Genomic DNA, 17,820 nt, shown 5'->3' on the forward strand with positions numbered 1-17,820 from the left:
TTTCACTCGTAAAAAACCAATGAAATTCCCCCGTTATAGTTAGTGCAGGCAACTATAACTCACGCAACCGCAATCCTCTGCTGATGCTAATACTGTATTTAGACACTTATTTGCCCATGTCTTCTTCCATTAAATTTTAGCTATACATATATTACAAATATTTTTTTTTCATAAAGACACATATGTCATCAGCAGAGGATTGCGGTCGCGTGAGTTATAGTTGCCTGCACTAACTATAACGGGGGAATTTCATTGGTTTTTTACGAGTGAAATGTACAGCTAACTATAACTTGTGTGAAACCTATGGTTTTTTCAGTGAATTTGCAAGGGTTTTTAAATGCTAATTCCTAACTATAACGTGTGTGAAACCTATGGTTTTTTCAGTGAATTTGTACGGTTTTTTAAATGCTAAGTTACTTTACGCCATTCGTGGCGTGCGCGCCCAGTTAACGCAGTTCGTTCCGTGCGCGCACGGTGCGCTACGCGCACCGTGCGCGCACAGTGAGCACACGGTGCGCTTCGCGCACCGCGCTCCCACTTTACGCAGTTAGTGCCGTGCACGCACGGTGGTCACGCGGTGCGCTGCGCGCACCGCGTGCCCACGTTACGCGGGATGGGCCATGTACGCACGATGCGCTTCGCGCACCGTGCGCACATGGGGGACATATTATGTGCTTCGTTGTGAAAGGTATTCATTTTTAGTTTCCTTGATTTATATATGCCATGCACAAATGGTGCCCATCGGGCACGATTTGCACACGGGGTGGGGAAAGTGTGGATAATTTTTTTTTTTAAATAATTTTAACCGTACGCGTACGGTAAGCGTAATCGGCGATTTTGCGAAAAAAATTAAACTTGTTTTTTTGGCCTTGGGGGTTGTTGGGGGACACCTATATCGATGCTGGGTGGTTAAGAACTAAATATACTACCCCTTTAGATGTTTTTTGACTTTGTTTATGCTGCCCCCCTCAGAGTGCGAGAGAGAAAATGGCGGCCGCCGCTTCCTGGTTTCGACTAATTTGAATGTTTACTTAGATCGAACAGCCAATCAGAATCGCGCTTGCGCACGTCACCGTACGCGTACGGTAAGCGCACCGTAAGCGCACCGTAAGCTGGCTCAGATATCTATATTGATTTAAAGGCTATTTTCTCAGAATCTACTGAACTGATTTACACCAAACCTACAAAAGGCACTTCCTTGACCTGTAGACTACCTCTCTGCCAAATTTCAAGGAACTCTGTTCAGCCGTTCGGGCTGTAGCTGTGTCTAAAGGTCCTATGGAAAAATGCATGGGAAAAACGCGTTTTGGGACCCCCCTTTTATCTCAGCCCCCGCTTGACGAATCCCCCCGAGACTTTCAGGGTAGGAGCGGAGCGCAGCGCACCACCTATTTTGAAAATGTCGCGAGGATTCGTCGACCGGCGCCAAAGTTATTCAAAATAGAATGTTGCGGTTTTCCTATGGAAACAGGGTCCTAACTATAACTACCTACTGGCGACCGCCAGTAGGTAATACACATAGTTCAATTGCATCTTCAAACATAATTAAAAAGAACCTCAATCATTGAAAATAACAATAAAATATCGTTAAAAAACTGTCATTTCATTAAACCCTATGTACAATGTTGAAAAATAGAGAGAAGATGAACGGGGTGGAATAGCACTGCACAGTCTTTTTTAGTCACAGGCCCCAATACTTTTGTTTCTAATCAACTGTGGGACTTAAGTTCTTCCTTCCCCAATGGATGCCCCATTTTCTTGACATGTGCTCTTTCCAAACCTAGATCTTCACCATAAAGCAGGTACCTACACAGTATAAAAACAAGCCACCCAGTTGTATCTGATTTGACAACACTCAGAGCTTCTTTAGGGCGTGAAAAGGAGAGCACGTGACATGCTGGAACAATCCAGGTTTTCCTCAATGTTGCATACAATGGCCAGAAAAATATAAAGTGCTCTAGTGTTTCTGGTCTAGCGTTGCATCGGGGGCATAGCAAGGTTACATATGCATTCTTCCAGTTACCTTTCAGCGCATTTAATGGAAGAACCCCGGATCTAAACTGTATATAAAGTGCACGTGCTTGCGGGGGTTCAATTTCATCCATTTTTAATTCAAACTTAAAACAGCTTTTCAAATCTAAAAAACATGTTATTAGCGACCCATTGTTCCTAACTTCAGTACATAAGGAGTCAATATACGCCCAAATTCTCCTTTTTAAAATTGGCCACATTTTTTTTTGTAATAGATTTCAGGTTTTCGCACATATCCCCCAGCCCAAGAATATAGAGCCAAACCTTTACTTTTTTAACCATACAAGGCGCCCAGTCTGATTGTGGTAGGTAAAAAGCTCCTCCCTTGCCTTCTTAACGGGAATCTGCGTCTTACTGGTCCAGAGTCTAAAACAGAACATAAGCGCCTTCAGGACGGCAAAATGGGCAATAGATCTTAGACCGAAGTCTAGGCGGAGGGGTATTATTGGCATAGTTCTTGGTAAGTTTAGAGCTACTCCTAAAAATTTATTTTCTGATATTTCTAATTGATTCAATTGTTCTAGCCCCCACAGTTCTGCCCCATATAGAGCTGCGCCCTTTGCCCAATGAATTTCTAAAATTGGGGAAATTGGATGAAAAGGAGAACTATTAGCTTTCCTAATTATAGCATAATCTACATGTTGCAGAGAGAGTACACTCATCCGGATTTGGGGAGTCCAGGACAGGTTTTCACTGACTCTAACCCCCAAGTAATCAAACACCTTCACCTGGTCTAACCTTTGATTATTTAGGCTTAGTTTATTCTTTGTGTATTTGTACGGGTTCAAGACCATAAACTTGGTCTTTCAGCAGTTTATTTCTAGATCCCTTTCTTTGCACGCAGTTACAAATTTAGTACGTTCTTTCCGTATCCCCATTGGGGTTTTAGAAATAAGCAGCGTGTCATCAGCAAATAAAAGACAGGGGATTTGTTTGCCCGCTAGTTTGGGTGGATCCCCACCACAATTGTGGAGATCTTTAATGAGCCCGTTCATATATATGAAGTGAACAAGGTAGGCGCCAAGACACATCCTTGGCATACCCCTTTTAAGACTGGGATATTTTTTGTTAGACTACCATCTATATTCCATCTAACTTTAGCATAGTGTCCAGTGTGTAACCGGACTAGAAGTTGAAGCAGCCCCCCCCCCCCTCCCCCCTCCCCCCCGGGAGACCAAGTTCACTTAAGGCAACCCATAGTTTAGAGCGATCTTTAGAATCAAACGTCGTTTTCAAATCGACGAAAACGACGTACAAGTGGCCATTCAAAATGGTTACCTCTTTCCAAAGTAATAATAAAATCAGAAACACCTGATCTAGGGCACTCGTGAAGGGTCTAAAACCATCCTGCAGATGAGATGGTATACAAAAGTCCTCCATCCAGCCTTGGATGTGCGTTAAAATCATTTTACTAAATATTTTTGGGAAGACATCTATAAGGCTGAAGGGTCTATAATTACCCAGGTTTCCCTTGTCGCCTTTTTTAAATATGGGAATCATTTCAGCGCCTTTCCATGGGTCAGAGATATCCCCCCGCATGTGTGATAGCTGAATATACTGAATGGAGTACAGGGCCCCAGGTAACCTATCAAGCCCTGGCGCCTTCCCTGACTGTAGAGAAGAGATCACATTAACCGTTTCTTCTAATGAAAAATGAACTTCTTCCACACACTGCGCTGTAGGTGGATCCATATTAGATGCTACTATATCATCCACCGCCAGGTGCACTTCCCCCGAGAACAGGCTCTGGAAGTGCTCTACCCACACTTCAGGTTGTATATAAAAATCTGTTTCACTAGTGGGCTGTTTCATACCTTTCGATAGTAAGTGCCAAAATGTCTGGGAGTCCTTCTTTCTTGACGCCTCCACCAGAATGCGCCATATTTCTTCCTCACGTGTCCTTTTGGCCTTCCCCTGAATTTTCTTATAGGCTCTTCTTTCATTGATTATGTCAACCCTTACTCCTTTCTTGACTGCCCTGGAAAGAGCTGATTTGCTTTGTTTGCAGTCTTCATTGTACCATGGAGCTACTTCAACAGTGGTTATTTTGGTGTTACCCTGTCTGCTAACAATAGCCTTTACATTATAGGATAAGCACAAAAAAGTGGACAAAATGGTATCTTCATTTAGGTCCGTATTTCCCAATACTTCTAAGGCCTCAACAACTTTCTTATAGATAGCTGATAGGAACAAATCATCAGATATTATCTGTGGCCATTTAATTCTCCTTTTATTGTTGGAAGTAATAACCGGTAATTGGCTTGTTTGGTGTCGAGGTAAGATAATGCCTGATAGCTCCAAAAACAATGCGTTGTGATCACTATCTTCTCTATCCAGGACAGTCATATCATGAATATTGGACCATAAGTCAAGATCTACCATTATGAAGTCAATTCTGCTCTTAGTACTGCCCCTTTTGAACGTGGTTTTAGCCTCTACATCTGATGAGGTCCACCCATTACAGGCACGAACCCGTTGGTAAGTGTATAGGACAGTACTTGCCGACCAAACTTAGTGATTCTTTTCACTGCTGGTACTTCAAGTTTTTTAATACCTAATACTTGCTCTTCCTCGTGTACCAGATCCTGAATATAATCTATCGGTTCATGGGTCATATTAAAATCACCAGCTACTATAAGTGAATACCCTTTGCTAGAACTATCAAGGAATTCAGTGAGTTTTAGTATGGTATCTGAATCCTTGTTGGGGCTACTGAATCGATTATGAAGATTAATTAACCTCAGGTGCATATTCCTTTTATCTGAGATAATATCCAGACCTAAAATGTTCTGTAATTCAATGTTTAGCTGCTTAATTTTACAGTACAATGTAGTCCTAGCCCAGATCAACAAACCACCCGCAGGTCTGCCAGCTATCGAGTGTCGAGCTTCAATACTAAAAGTAGTGTACCCCACCCTGTAATACTGCTTGATTGCCCAAGTCTCTTGCAGGAGACAAATGTTTTTGTTTGATCTTGGAGCTTTTGCTGGTTTCAGTCTCTGTGGGCCCCAGCCTCTCTTCCTCTTTACAGCAGGTTCCGATGTGGACCCCGAAGTTTTTTTCAAGGTTGCAGCCCTAGTGGATGCTCTTTGAGTGGGGCAAGACAGTGCTGGTTCCTGGGGTATAGAATCCGTAAAGGTTTCTGTTTCTATTTCTATTACTTTATCTAATAGCAGGAGTTGATCGGAGGTGTTGTGTGATGCCGTGCCACCCAAAGAGGATCTTTTCTGGAGGAAAAGCTCCAAAAAAAGGCGGCGTTCCGTCCTTTCAATCTCATGTGCGAGAACTGACTTCATCCTATTTAGAAATTGATCAAGTGTCCCCACAATGATGCCTCCCGGTTGGGCACTCTGTCCCTCTCGCTTGCTCATCTTAGTCAATCTATCAAATGCTGTGCTGCGCTGTCCGGTATTAGTGCCAGAGACGCAAAGTTGTAAATAATGGTAGTCAATTAGAATGACACACTATACTTTGGTTTGTCGCAGAACTCAGGGGGGGAGCAGCCCAGCCTCCTCCGGACTTCGACGGGCGTGGACGAGCATGCCCTTGGCCCGGGCACATACCCATGCACGTCCCATGCCGGCGTCTTGATTTAAATAGCGCACCTGCTCACCAAGGCTGCTGGTCGTTGTGGTCCGTATGGCAAGTTAGCGCGGCTGCGGAGCACCAGAAAACATCAGCAGACAGCTAGAGCGTCTACAATCGCCGCGGGCTGGTGTCTTGAGTTAAATAGCGCACCCGCGCGCTAAGGCTGCTGGTCGTTGTGGTCCGTATGGCAAGTTAGGGTGGCTGCGGGGCACCAGGAAACACCAGGAGACAGTTAGAGCATCTATTTTGCTGTATAAATCAACCAGGTACCACATTTTCTCAGAGTTTACAATCAGTGAGTACATAAATCAGCACAATCGCTGTGAGTGTTTGGCCAACATATCCTGGGTGTCCCAGGATGGGCTTCCAGGAAGTACACCCTCCTTCTCTTGTGTGGTAATCACAGGTGGAGTCTTCAGGTTCTCATCGCCACTATGGAGTCCCAGGTGGTGCAGGATGTGCAGCGTCAAAAACAAGGACTCTGCATAGTCTGTGGATTTGAAATGAAGACAGGTGCACCCAAATCCCTTTTATGTGCTAGTCATCTGACTGATGGATATTACAGCCCTTATGATTACTGGGGCCAGTGTCAGTGAGCTCTGCAGAGGCCATCTTTGGGTGCATGGCTCATCCTGTGATGAGTGCTCTTCCCACCTCTGAGGTCCCTGACATCTCAGTGGCCTTGCAGAAGCACAAATCTGTCCTATGAGATGATCATCTTTTCCTCCTTTCAAGAAAGGTACGGTCTGATGCGAGCCCTCGGACAGACAGAGTGGATGTGTGCTTGGCCACCAGGGGCTTGGTGCAGGCACATCTCCATTGGACGCCATGAATGGAATTGATGAGGATCTTTCATCTTACTTATAAGTCTAAGTCAATCCATAGAGATTCGAAGATTTCAGTGGTCATGGGAAGTGAGCCCCTCTCTGAAGTTTTTATAAAGGGGAAACAAATTACCTAGTTAATGCCCTTTATTCATCTATAGAGTGTACCTCTTCGAGGAAACATGACAATGTAGTTCCTGCCTGCTGAATTCTCAGGGGACTGCTCTCTGCTTGGAGCAGAATGTTTGTCTCAAATTCCTTTAGGGTGCCATTGGCTGGACACCTGGTTGATTTTCAGAGCAAGAGGCATTTTATGTGGATGTTTCCCATCCTAAAGGTTTGGTCAGGCTTCGAGCTTGGATACAGCAGGGACTGTGGCTAACATCATTACCATATATAGTTAATAGGTGGGTCACCTGCCTGATAATTGACATGGAAGAAAGATCCTTTGGGGGAAGAGCAGGGCATCACTACAGCATCAAGGCAGGGCATCACTACTGCATCAAGGCAGGGCATCACTACTGCATCAAGGCAGGGCATCACTACTGCATCAAGGCAGGGCATCACTACTGCATCAAGGCAGGGCATCACTACTGCATAAAGTAAGGAATGGGATGAGTAAAGGGATGAAGGGGTAATGTGTTGAAATGTGCATGTAGGTGTATGTTGTTTGCCTGTGCTAGCATATTAAAGCCATTGGCTTTCCCAATGCTTCATGTTAATATTAATGTCCTACTGTAATGTACCATATGGCCAGCCCACAAGAGGGAGAAATGATCCAGAATCCTTCCCAGGGCATAGCACGTCTTTCCTTGTTGAGGCATGATGGACAACAGTTGTCATGGAGTTGTGTGAGGAATATCAGGGTTTGTGCCCCATGGAAAGCTAATGCATGGTAGGGATCATGGCCGCGTTTTATTCTCCTCCCGCTTATCCCATTCTCTTACTTCTGGAGGCTGTTACTGACACGCTTTATCAACAGCTCTGCAAAGGAATCTAAAAATGACCTAGGCACCTCCAAAAATACAACATCCTACTAGGTCCTGCCCTGACTTTGGATAATTGAAGCCCCTTCCAAACTCCTTCTCTGACTCCAAACACTCCCTAGCATCATGTCATCAGCTCCCTTTACACACCCACCAAGGGACATAAAGTTCAACCTGCAGTGTTTGATGGCAAATGTAAAGCAAGGAAAGTGCCAAGAAGCCACAGCAGGAGCAGCTAAGTACTCACCAACTACAAGAAGCATAAGAAGACAGACCTGAACAAATGCAGACCCCACATCAGGCTAGAGTCACTCCTTCTACAGCTGCGTGTGAGCCCAACCAAGGCCCAGTCTATCACACCATATTCTGATCTCGCCCAGGACTAACCCATCACACTCACGTCTCACTCGGATGCGTCCCAAGGTTCACGATTGTCTCACTCCAATTCCACCCAAAGCTTACCATCATTTCACTCCACTTCCACTCAAAGTTCACTATTGTCTCACTCTAATTCCATACAAGGCTCACTATTGTCTCACTCTGATTTCACCCAAGGCTCACGATTGTCTCACTCAGATTCCACCTAAAGCTTACCATTGTCTCACTCTGATTCCACCCAAGGATCACCCTGTCTCACTTCAATTCCACCGAAATGTCTCCATCATCTCACACTGATTCCATACAAGGCTCACCACCGTCTCATTCCAATTCCGCCCAAAGCTCAACATCGTCTCACTCCATTTCCACCCAAGACTCACTATCATTCCACCCAAAGCTCAACAGTGTCTCACACTGATTCAACCCACAGAGCACCATGGTCTCACTCTGATTCCACCCACGTCTCATCCATTCCACTCCAATCCCATCTCAGCCTCACCCTGACTGACACCACATCATCCTCACACACAAACGGATAAATGACTGGATGTTGGTGACGCACCTCAAAAGGCCCGTACACATTTCCTGCCACAGATTGTCTCGCAGCACTTCTCATATACAGCACAGCTGGAGTCCTCTTCGCAGGCCCCACGGAATTTACTTGGGGAACACCGCATACCATTTTCAACATGAACAAAAGGTGGTGGAGGACAGGAACCAGCATGATCTGAAACCAAAGAAAAGAGGCAAATATTAAAATCTAGATTTTTACAGATTTGTACAGCAGCTTCTATCTCTTGCTTCTCCCGGGCTGTTTTCTCTCAGCCTTTCTTGCCCTACTTCTGCCTGTTAATTTATTGTCTCTACTCCCTCTACCGATTGCCTCTTTTGCTCGTTTCCATCTGTCTCTCCTCATCTGCCCATAATCTCTTTGCACATCTTTCTTCTGCTCTCTTCCTGGTGCAGTTCTTCCCTCTGGTTCTCTACAAGCTCTAGCACTTCCATCCTTTGTCTCCCTCTGACTTTTTACTGAATGCCTCTTCTCTCCATCTATGTTCGCCCATCCATATTGTCCTTGCCTCTCCTCCCACTCCTATATTCTTCTCTTCTTTTTCAGTTCCCCTCCTACCTTTTTCGCTTTGTCTTGTGTTCACTGACTTTCCTTTATTTTTTTTGTTGCTCTATCTTCTCATTGCTATTCTTTCATTTTCCCCTTCCCACTTATCTCTACTTCTCTTCCACCACCCTCTCCTCTTGCTGTGGATCTCTGTGGTCTCCTCTTCTCACTGTCAATGTTCTTACATTCATTGTTCTTTTTGTTTTCCTCTCTTGCCTCTAATTCCTGTTACTGTTATCGCTCGCCCCGTCTTCTCCTTGACTTTTCTCTATGCTCCTTCTTTTGTAGCTTTCTTCTCTAGTCTTCTTGTCTATCTGCCACTTTCCTACTCTGTCCTTGCCACATTTTTATTCCATGTCACTCCTTCCCATGCCACTATTCCTTTTGTATTTCTTTACCCACTTTCAATTTGTTTTATTTTCCTTTCCTCTTTTGTCGGATTGTGAGTCCATTTTTAGGCTGCACCATCAGCAAACCTAAATTATGACTATTTCTTATTGTGCCAAATAAGGGGCAGAGGAATGTTCTATACCTAGGTCAATCAACCAACACCTGCATGCTGCATGATGAGATTGAAGAAATACAATAACAAAAGATACCTGGTGCCTTCTGAGCCCCACACCAGAGGACATCATCACCATCCAAGACAATACGGGTAATAGAAGCATTGCTGTCAGAGACTGGCCTTGATGACATCCATAGAAGTGGCGCTGTCAGTGCCTGGACTGGATGGAATCAATAGAAGTGACGATGTCAGTGCCCGGCCTGGATGGCCTCAATAGGAGTGGTGCTATCAGTATCTGGCCTGGATGGCATCAGTAAAAGTGCCACTGTCAGTGCATGGCCTGGATGAACTCAGTAGGAGTGGCGCTGTCAATGCTTTGGCTAGATGGCATCAATAGAATGGGATTGATAGAAATGGCGCTGCCCGTGCCTGGCCTGGATGGCATTGATAGAAGTGGTGCTGTCAGTTCCTGGAGTGGATGGCATCGATAGAAGTGGTGCTGTCAGTGCCTGGCCTGGATGGCATGGACGGTGGCAGAAAAGATGCTGTACACGTAGTCTATGACGTGAAGATCTGCAGAAAACAGTGTGGCACTGAGCCCAAATGTGCCATCAGTATTGGTGGCTAGCTGACAGAGGTACTAATAGCCACTGGTACACCCAAAATGACTAGGGGCAGGTTTATCATTCGCACTTTGCCCATTGGTTTAACATACAAACTTCCATAAATGTGTCTACCACAAATCCACGTCACTTCCCCTGCAGGAAGTATTCAATCTCTTACCACATGTGGCACAGATAAAGGCTCTATGGAATGTATGTAACTCAGGCTGGGTGTAAAACTCTCCTTCGCTGCAGAGCTGCAGGGCTCTCACGTCCAGTGCAGTCTGTCTACAATATCCACCAGTGGAGAAATGACGTCAATAACTGACGTAAGAGTCTGACCCCGCAATCTTGGCGCTGGATGTCTGAAAGACATATCTATTATTCTCCGCCACATCTGTAGAACTATCTACCCTATGGAGCTTTCACCTTATGGCACTGCGTGATGCAGCTCAATAGGGTCGCGACTGTGGATACTGACTTTTCACTTTGCCCCAAAGTCGAACCGGAAGATTCCAACATCATTACAGAATTCGAGGTCCCGCCCCCAAGTGTTAACCCATTCTAGTGCCCTGTAAACAAAAACAGCCCAAGAAGCCGCTCATGTAAAGTACTGGATTAAAGGAACCAAGCCCCTCTACTGGTCGGTGGAGTCAGACCTGTCCTTACTGGTGACCGCTCACTGGTGACAGCTCATTTCACTGAATGTCACCACCATGCCCACTTCACACGAGTGTACGTCAGAGTAATGCATCAGTGAACTGCATAGAACGCCAAAGGGTAATGGTGTAACAAACTAGGACAAAGAATTAAAATAACTAGTTGTACACAATGCAGTGATTAACTTGTGACATTCATGTGTTACAAATGAGCATTAATGTCATCTCTGTTAGTGTGAGTCCAGCAACTTTCATGACTTCAGTCCCAAGAACTTATGAAAACATCTGGGCTTCTCTCTGTGTGCACGAATGATCTCTGGTGAGCTGACCAGATTAGGAAGTCACGCAGACTGGAATGATTCAAATCACTGGGCTTATTTACAAGAGGCCTGCGCTGTCGCAGCGTCACTTTTTTTGATGCTCTGGTGGCGCAGGCTACTCAATCATATCTATGAGGCCATGCAAAGCCACGTCTTTGCACTGCCTTGCATTACTCGAAGGGGCTTATTTACAAGCGCCTTGCACTGCCGGTACATCACTTATTCCCATATTAAAAGTGACACTCCGCCAGCACAAGGAGCTTGTGAATAATCCCCATAGAGAAAGGCAGGGCAGCCCAAACCTTTACTCTGTGTCAAGGAGGCGTTCCATGGGTGTTGCAGTGGGTGTTCCCATGCGACACCCGTGGATTGTGATGCTGCCACCATGGTGCAAGGGTGCCTGCATTGCAGGGAGGATTGTGTTGGTGCAGGATGGGTCACCTCTCTGCACAAAAAAAAATCATTAATGGTGTTTTGCTCCTTCTATGTGTGCTGCAGAATGCAACACACACGGTAACAGCAAAAATGAAGCAAAATAAAAGTATCTCTCCTCGTTGCGCCACTCTAATGACTCCTTTTTGGCTGCTGCCTCAGATTTACAGATCCTTGTAAAGCTGGGGCAGTGTCCATAAGCAATGTGTGTTGTGTGGCTACGTCCACTGCAACATTTATTGCACTCCTCTTTGCCACAGAAAACTGCGGTGAGGTGGCCCATATTTACAAGGCGGCGTTTAGCAATGCAAAGTGGCTTAGCACCGCTTTTTAAGTATGGAGCAGGGCATTGCGCCACCAGAGCGTTGGAAAAAGTGTCGATCTGGTGGCGCAATGCACGTGTAAATACGACGCCAAATTGTGTGCCGGCACTGGCTGGAAGGAGAGGAATGCCGCGTAAATATGGTGCATTTCTGCCCTTTCAAATTGGTATATGGCAGAGCAGCAATAGACTTGCTGCACTGTCCCAAGCCATGACCCCCACACGTCTCCCATGGAAACATCTGGACAGGCTCATCTCGGAATGTACTTCAAGCATTCTTAGGAGAAAAAAAGCAGCCCACTCGACACACATCTGCCAGAAAAGCGCTGTTTGCTGGCCATATTTGCTGCAAAAAATGTCACCTCTGGACAACGGAAATGCTTCTTTTCACTTGTAGTGAATTTTCACTTTAGAGTCAGTAAATACTTCTGTTTATTTAATAAAACCCTGCTGCCTGCCAGCACTTGCAGTGTGTGTGCTCCCTCTGGTGTGAAAGCAATGCAACTGCTGGCATTAAATAATCCTTACAAATGAGTACAACTATGTTCTTCGATGTTTGCATCCGTGGGGTTATATCGGGCTTCACCAGTTAAAACCACAAACCTGAAATCCTACCTATAAATAAGAATTCAGATTATCCACAGCTACTGTAAAAAATAACTGAAATGAGTTTCATTATATGTAGCAGTCTGCGCTTAATTTGCAAAATAGTGAATGCCGATGCCAAAGCTTTGCTCCGAAGCTCGCCTGTCCTAAGGCTGCGCGGTGCTGATGTCACCTAAGGCCTCTTTAATCCACAATTAGACACTCCCTGTCCTTTTATCTCTCTCTTGCATGTTCCTGTTTTATCCCTTTGTGGTGGGTTTTTCATTTTTCTATTCTTCCTCCTTTACCCTACTTTTGTTTTTCCCCCTCTTGCTCTTGGTCAATGCCTTGTGAGGAGAAATAAGTGCTGGTCCCCAAAAATGAGTGCCGACAGCCCCCACCTGTGACTACCGGCTCAAATTAAGCACTAGTATCAGTAGATATAACTAGGAGGTTCCACCACAATTTTCAACCAACTATAACCCAAAAAACTACCTTATAATGAAGAATCGGATTATCCAAAACTACTGATCCACAATTAACTATAATGAGTACTAGTGGATATAATGAGGAAGTTCCTTATAGTTCCACTACACCAGGGGTCATGGTTCCAATACAGATCCCTACTCAGCAACATTCAACCACTAAAAAACCCAGGTAACCACCTTATGCTGAAGAATCAGATTCTCCATAACTACTGGTAAAAATGAACTATAATGAGTACCAATAGATATAACTATGACATTCCCTAGACTTCTCCTACACCAGGGTTACAATGCATAGTCTACACAGCAACGTTCAGCCGCTAAACAACTCAATTACCCACCATATAATGAAGGGTCAGATTATCCATAGCTCCTGGCAAAAATAAACTATAATGGGTACCTGTTGATATAAATAGGAGGTGCAATACATACTTAAAATGCTCTATAGTGAAATATTTCTTGGTCTCACATGTAATCCAGTCATTTGAGTAATACATATACAAGACTTTCATATCCCCCACACAGAGGGATCAAGAAATGTATACCCAACTCCCTTGTGGACATTTCCTGTGAACCTTCTTTAATGTCTACTATTCTGATCCATCAAAAAAGAACAGATTAGCAACAACCACAGAATGACATTGCAACCCCACACACACTAATATGCGTCACCATTGGATATCCAACATTAGTGTCATCATTGTCACCACAATCCTCTCAAAATGCTCCATGGTCCCTTGAGGTAAGAAAATACCAGTATCTCTCCTCACTGATCACCTCGCTGGACAGCGTGGCCTGACGTCCCACTTAACTTAAGAGACAATCTGTAAAGTATTTGTGCAACACTTAGACAGTAAAACAGTAGAAACGCCATACAAAAAGATACTCTATCAATTTAGAAAAATAGAACTTCATTTAATACATAAAATAAGAACAAAACAACAAAAATCCAATGTGTTGAAGTTGAGATATGAGTTTTTAAAGATTAAATGCAAAAATAGTGCTTAGAAGCAAGAAGCGCGTAAAGACTTAATTGGACACGCCGGACCTGGACAAAGTCAAGAGTTCAGGCCTATCCTGATGGAGCGCAGGCCACACACAGGGACCCACTTAGGTCAACTGAACAAACATACCTTGATCCTGGGGTTGCATCGATAAAGATATGGGATGCAGCCGAGCGACGCTTCGGTGATCCCCAAGTATGATGTGCCAGATTTCTCCACACAGTGACGGCGATGCGATGGTTCCGTGAGTGATGCGCTGGTTACGAAATGCGACAGTTCTTAAGGCCATGAGCCAAGTTTCTCTACACTGTAGGTGATGCTTAGATCATTTCCATGCAGATGCTATGATACATTAGTTCTGAAGCGGCAGTTCCCAGTGCGATGTTGTGGTTCTTAGCATGATGCACCGATCCGGTTCCTGCAACACAGGCAGTGCATCAATTCTGCTCTCGCAGCAGAAGATGCGCTGGTACCGCTGGAGCAAACCCCTAAGCCAACTTCCAAGGGTCCAGGACTGGGGTGCTACCAAATGGCAGGACAGACTCACAAGCAGTAGTGTCCAAGGGTTGGAACAGGAGGGTGGTAAGCATTTTGTGTCCTGAGACTTAGATAACAGGAGGCAAGCCAGAAAAGCCTTAGAGTCACTCTGGGTTCACATGATGCAGGTCCAGTTCATCTCACCCAGGAAAGAGAGAGCAGCAGGCAGCAGGGCTACTAAAGAAGGCAGGATTTCAGCAAACAGCAGCTCCAGCAGAGTGGCAGTCCTTGAGCAGCGGCAAATCTTCCTCTCCCTGGCAGAGCGGCCACAGTTCCAGAAGTGTACTGAAGCTGTAGTGTCAGAGGTCCAGTACTTATACCCAGTTGTGTCTTCGAAATGGTGAGTACTTCAAATAAATATTTGAAGTGCACAGAGCTCCACTTTTCCTGCCTAGGATCCAGACTAAATACAGAGGGGTATGCAGTCCTTTGTGTGTGGGCAGGGCACAGCGTATTCAGGTGTAAGTGTGAGGCTGCCCCCAGCTCCTCCCTCGCAACTTCCCAGGAAGATCCAGCAGTCACACTTAAGAGCCCTTCGTGTGTGTCTGTATGGAGGGAATATACAAATCCCAGCTGTTTCCCAACTCTGACTGAACAGAGACAGGCAGCAGGCACCAAATACTGATTTAAGTAAATGCTAACTTTCCAAAAGTGGCATTTTCTAAAACTGTTATTTAAAATCCAGCTTCACCATAAGTTTTGATTTTAAATTGTGAGTCAAGTGACACCAGACTTAAAAAGTCTATTTCTTCATAATTGGGAATTGCACTTAAAATAAAGTAATAAGGTAATCCAATGATATCCTATTGGAGAGACAGGCCTTGTGATAGTGAAAAATGAAATTGGTAGTTTTTCACTATCAAAACATGTAAAACATGAATGTGCATGTTATGCTTTTAAATACATTGCACTCTGCCCTATAGGTTAGACAGGGCCTACCTAAGGGGTGCCTTATAGGTATAAAAAGGGATGGTTTGGGCCTGGCAAGAGGGTTTCTAGCTAGGTTGATATGGCAGTGTAAAAGGGCACACACAGGCTCTGCAGTGCCAGACCTGTGACATGGTTAAGGGGTTACTTATGTGGGTGGCACAATCAGTGCTGCAGGCCCCCTACTAGCCATTAATTTACGGTCCCAGGGACTTATGTACTGCACTTTACTAGGGACTTATAGGTAAATTAAATAATTGGGGATTAACCAATATCACCACGTTTAGAGGAGAGGGCCCATGTACTTTAGCACTGGCTAGCAGTGTTAAAGTGCTCATGGTCCTAAATGCAGCAAAATGTTTGTGGTGATCCTTCAGAGCGGGCCATTTGCCAGCACTCCCCCACCCCCGCTAGCCTAAAGCCAGAGTAGACTAACCAATACACTGATGGATTTCCCTGCTCGGGGCAATAGAATGTGGACAATTGCCCACTACTGCAGGGCTACTAGCCAGTTCTATGGCTTTCTGAACTCAGTTGGATCCCTCTTTCTATACTCACTGGGGCCACTGAACTGATCCATGGTGAACCCTTTTCCTCACACGTGTACCCCATCTGTGCAGTACCTACATTAATTTACTCACAGACACATCCCAGGTGGGAGACAGTACCACCGTGGCCAACTAAGTGATGCAGCCCGTTCCACTTCTTGAGTCTGACTTCTGTCTCCAACCCAGGGAAAACTCTGTCCACAAGAACAGCAACCAGCAGAGGCCACTGACAACTGTCAATGTCAAGAGCCAGGCCCCAGGCCATCCACTGCTAAGGGGAGGATCTAAGCAGGGTCATTGGGTAAGTGTCGCCTCCAGCCTTAGGGCTGGCAAGGAGTTCCCTATGGGCGCCTGAGGTTTCTCTGAACTCTGTGGTGCCTCAGAATGGTGGGGCCATAACCCGATGCGTCTGGCACCCTACTTCCACTCTACCTCCCACCAGTTTAGGGATTGTACTGGGCAATCAACCAAGGGTTTGTACCTGGAGGCCGAACAGGGGGCAGAGTTGAGTCCTCCCTCACCCCGTCCCTCCATCTGGGATCCTGGACCTTACGTTTGGGAGTGGTACTCCCAGAAAACTGAACCATCAGGGCACTTTTGGCACTGCCCCTCTCATTCCTCCTGACACCGAAGGCAACTCATTCCCCAGAATGCCGTGCATGGGCATCTGGGGACTAACTATGACACTCTGCTGGGTCACCTCCCCACCCCATTCCAGGGATATCAGGGCCATAGGACAGAAGAAGTTCTGAACAATGGGCCTGAGCTTTCCTACACACCTGACCAGTGTATTGTTGTAGGGAGACTAGTTTTTCAGCAACCATGGTCTCCCTCAGAACAGTGACTGGGAGCCCACTCATTTTCATCTGGGGCAAGTGATGACTCATACCCTCAGAGATCACCAATTCACCCGCTGAGTAAGTCCCCCATGGGATCATAGTATGGTCTTTGACCACCTGCCCCTGGGGACTACCTGCCCCTAAGACCACATTGGCCATTCCTGTAGAGGTACCACCAATGAGTGGTTTCTGCGTGTGTCCTATGTGGGAGCCCTCAAAGCAGCGTGATTGAAAATAGGGCACCCTGGCCTCTGACCACTAGAACCACCCCCTTGTTTCTCAGATGGGACTTCCGATGTCTCCCCTCCCCCATACTCTGGGACAGATGTATGACATTACAACGCGTGTCATTACAACGCGTGCAGTTACATCGCATGGGTTACAACGCATGCGATGTTACAACGCTATGCCATTACAATGCAAGTCTTTACATCGACTTGCGCTAGATGGCGTGCTAAAATTAGAAAAGTGTAATTTACTATTCCATCTCCAGTCCACTTAACAGTAGGGAAGGTGTTGGGATAGTAAACTACACTATTTGTAATGTTAGCACGCCATCTAGCGCAAGTCGATGTAAAGACTTGTGTTGTAATGTCATTGCGTTGTAACTTTGCATGCGTTGTAACGCATGCGATGTAAAAGCTGCACGTGGTAAAAACCGCGTTGTAATGGCTGTTCCCCCTCTGGGACGTGTCTGGGTAACTTTTACCTCCCCTTCCTCTGCTGAGGGGAACCAAAACCAGCCTTCTTGTGGTCACTTCCAGATACCTTCTTGGACACTCTGGTGTTAGCCCAGAGGTCCACTTCCTCAGCAAAGCTTCCTGGGGTCAGTCAGATTGCTGTCAACTGGATGCAGGCACAACTCAGGAAAACAGATACTGAGCATGTGCTCTCTCATAATTAAAAGGTACAATCCTTTAAAATCACTAACCTTGCTGCCCCTCACCCAGCCATTCAGTACCTTACTGGAGTAATCAACAACATCTACCCAGGATTGGTTGGAGGACTTCTAACTGCCCCTGAATCTTTGGATGATACTTCTCAGGGGTCAGTCCAAATGTGCAAATTAAAAAAGTTTTAACGGGAATGTACTTGGTCTAATCCCCAACCTCTAATGTCAGATGTGTGTGC

The 17,820-nt window shown here is 45.5% G+C and overlaps 1 protein-coding gene across 1 annotated transcript in view; it reads right to left on the minus strand.

The window, feature by feature from the left end:
* LOC146822203 (WAP four-disulfide core domain protein 12-like) overlaps positions 1-17,820 on the minus strand; it is a 37,512-nt gene that overhangs the window by 11,375 nt on the left and 8,317 nt on the right. Inside the window, exon 3 of the mRNA XM_085613332.1 lies at positions 8,370-8,534. Within this exon, the coding sequence (XP_085469458.1) occupies positions 8,371-8,534 (164 nt within the window). The 3' untranslated portion in view covers position 8,370. The remainder of the gene's footprint in view (positions 1-8,369; positions 8,535-17,820) is intronic.

This window comes from Triturus cristatus, chromosome 6, assembly GCF_964204655.1.
Source record: "Triturus cristatus chromosome 6, aTriCri1.1, whole genome shotgun sequence".
NCBI lineage: Eukaryota > Metazoa > Chordata > Amphibia > Caudata > Salamandridae > Triturus > Triturus cristatus.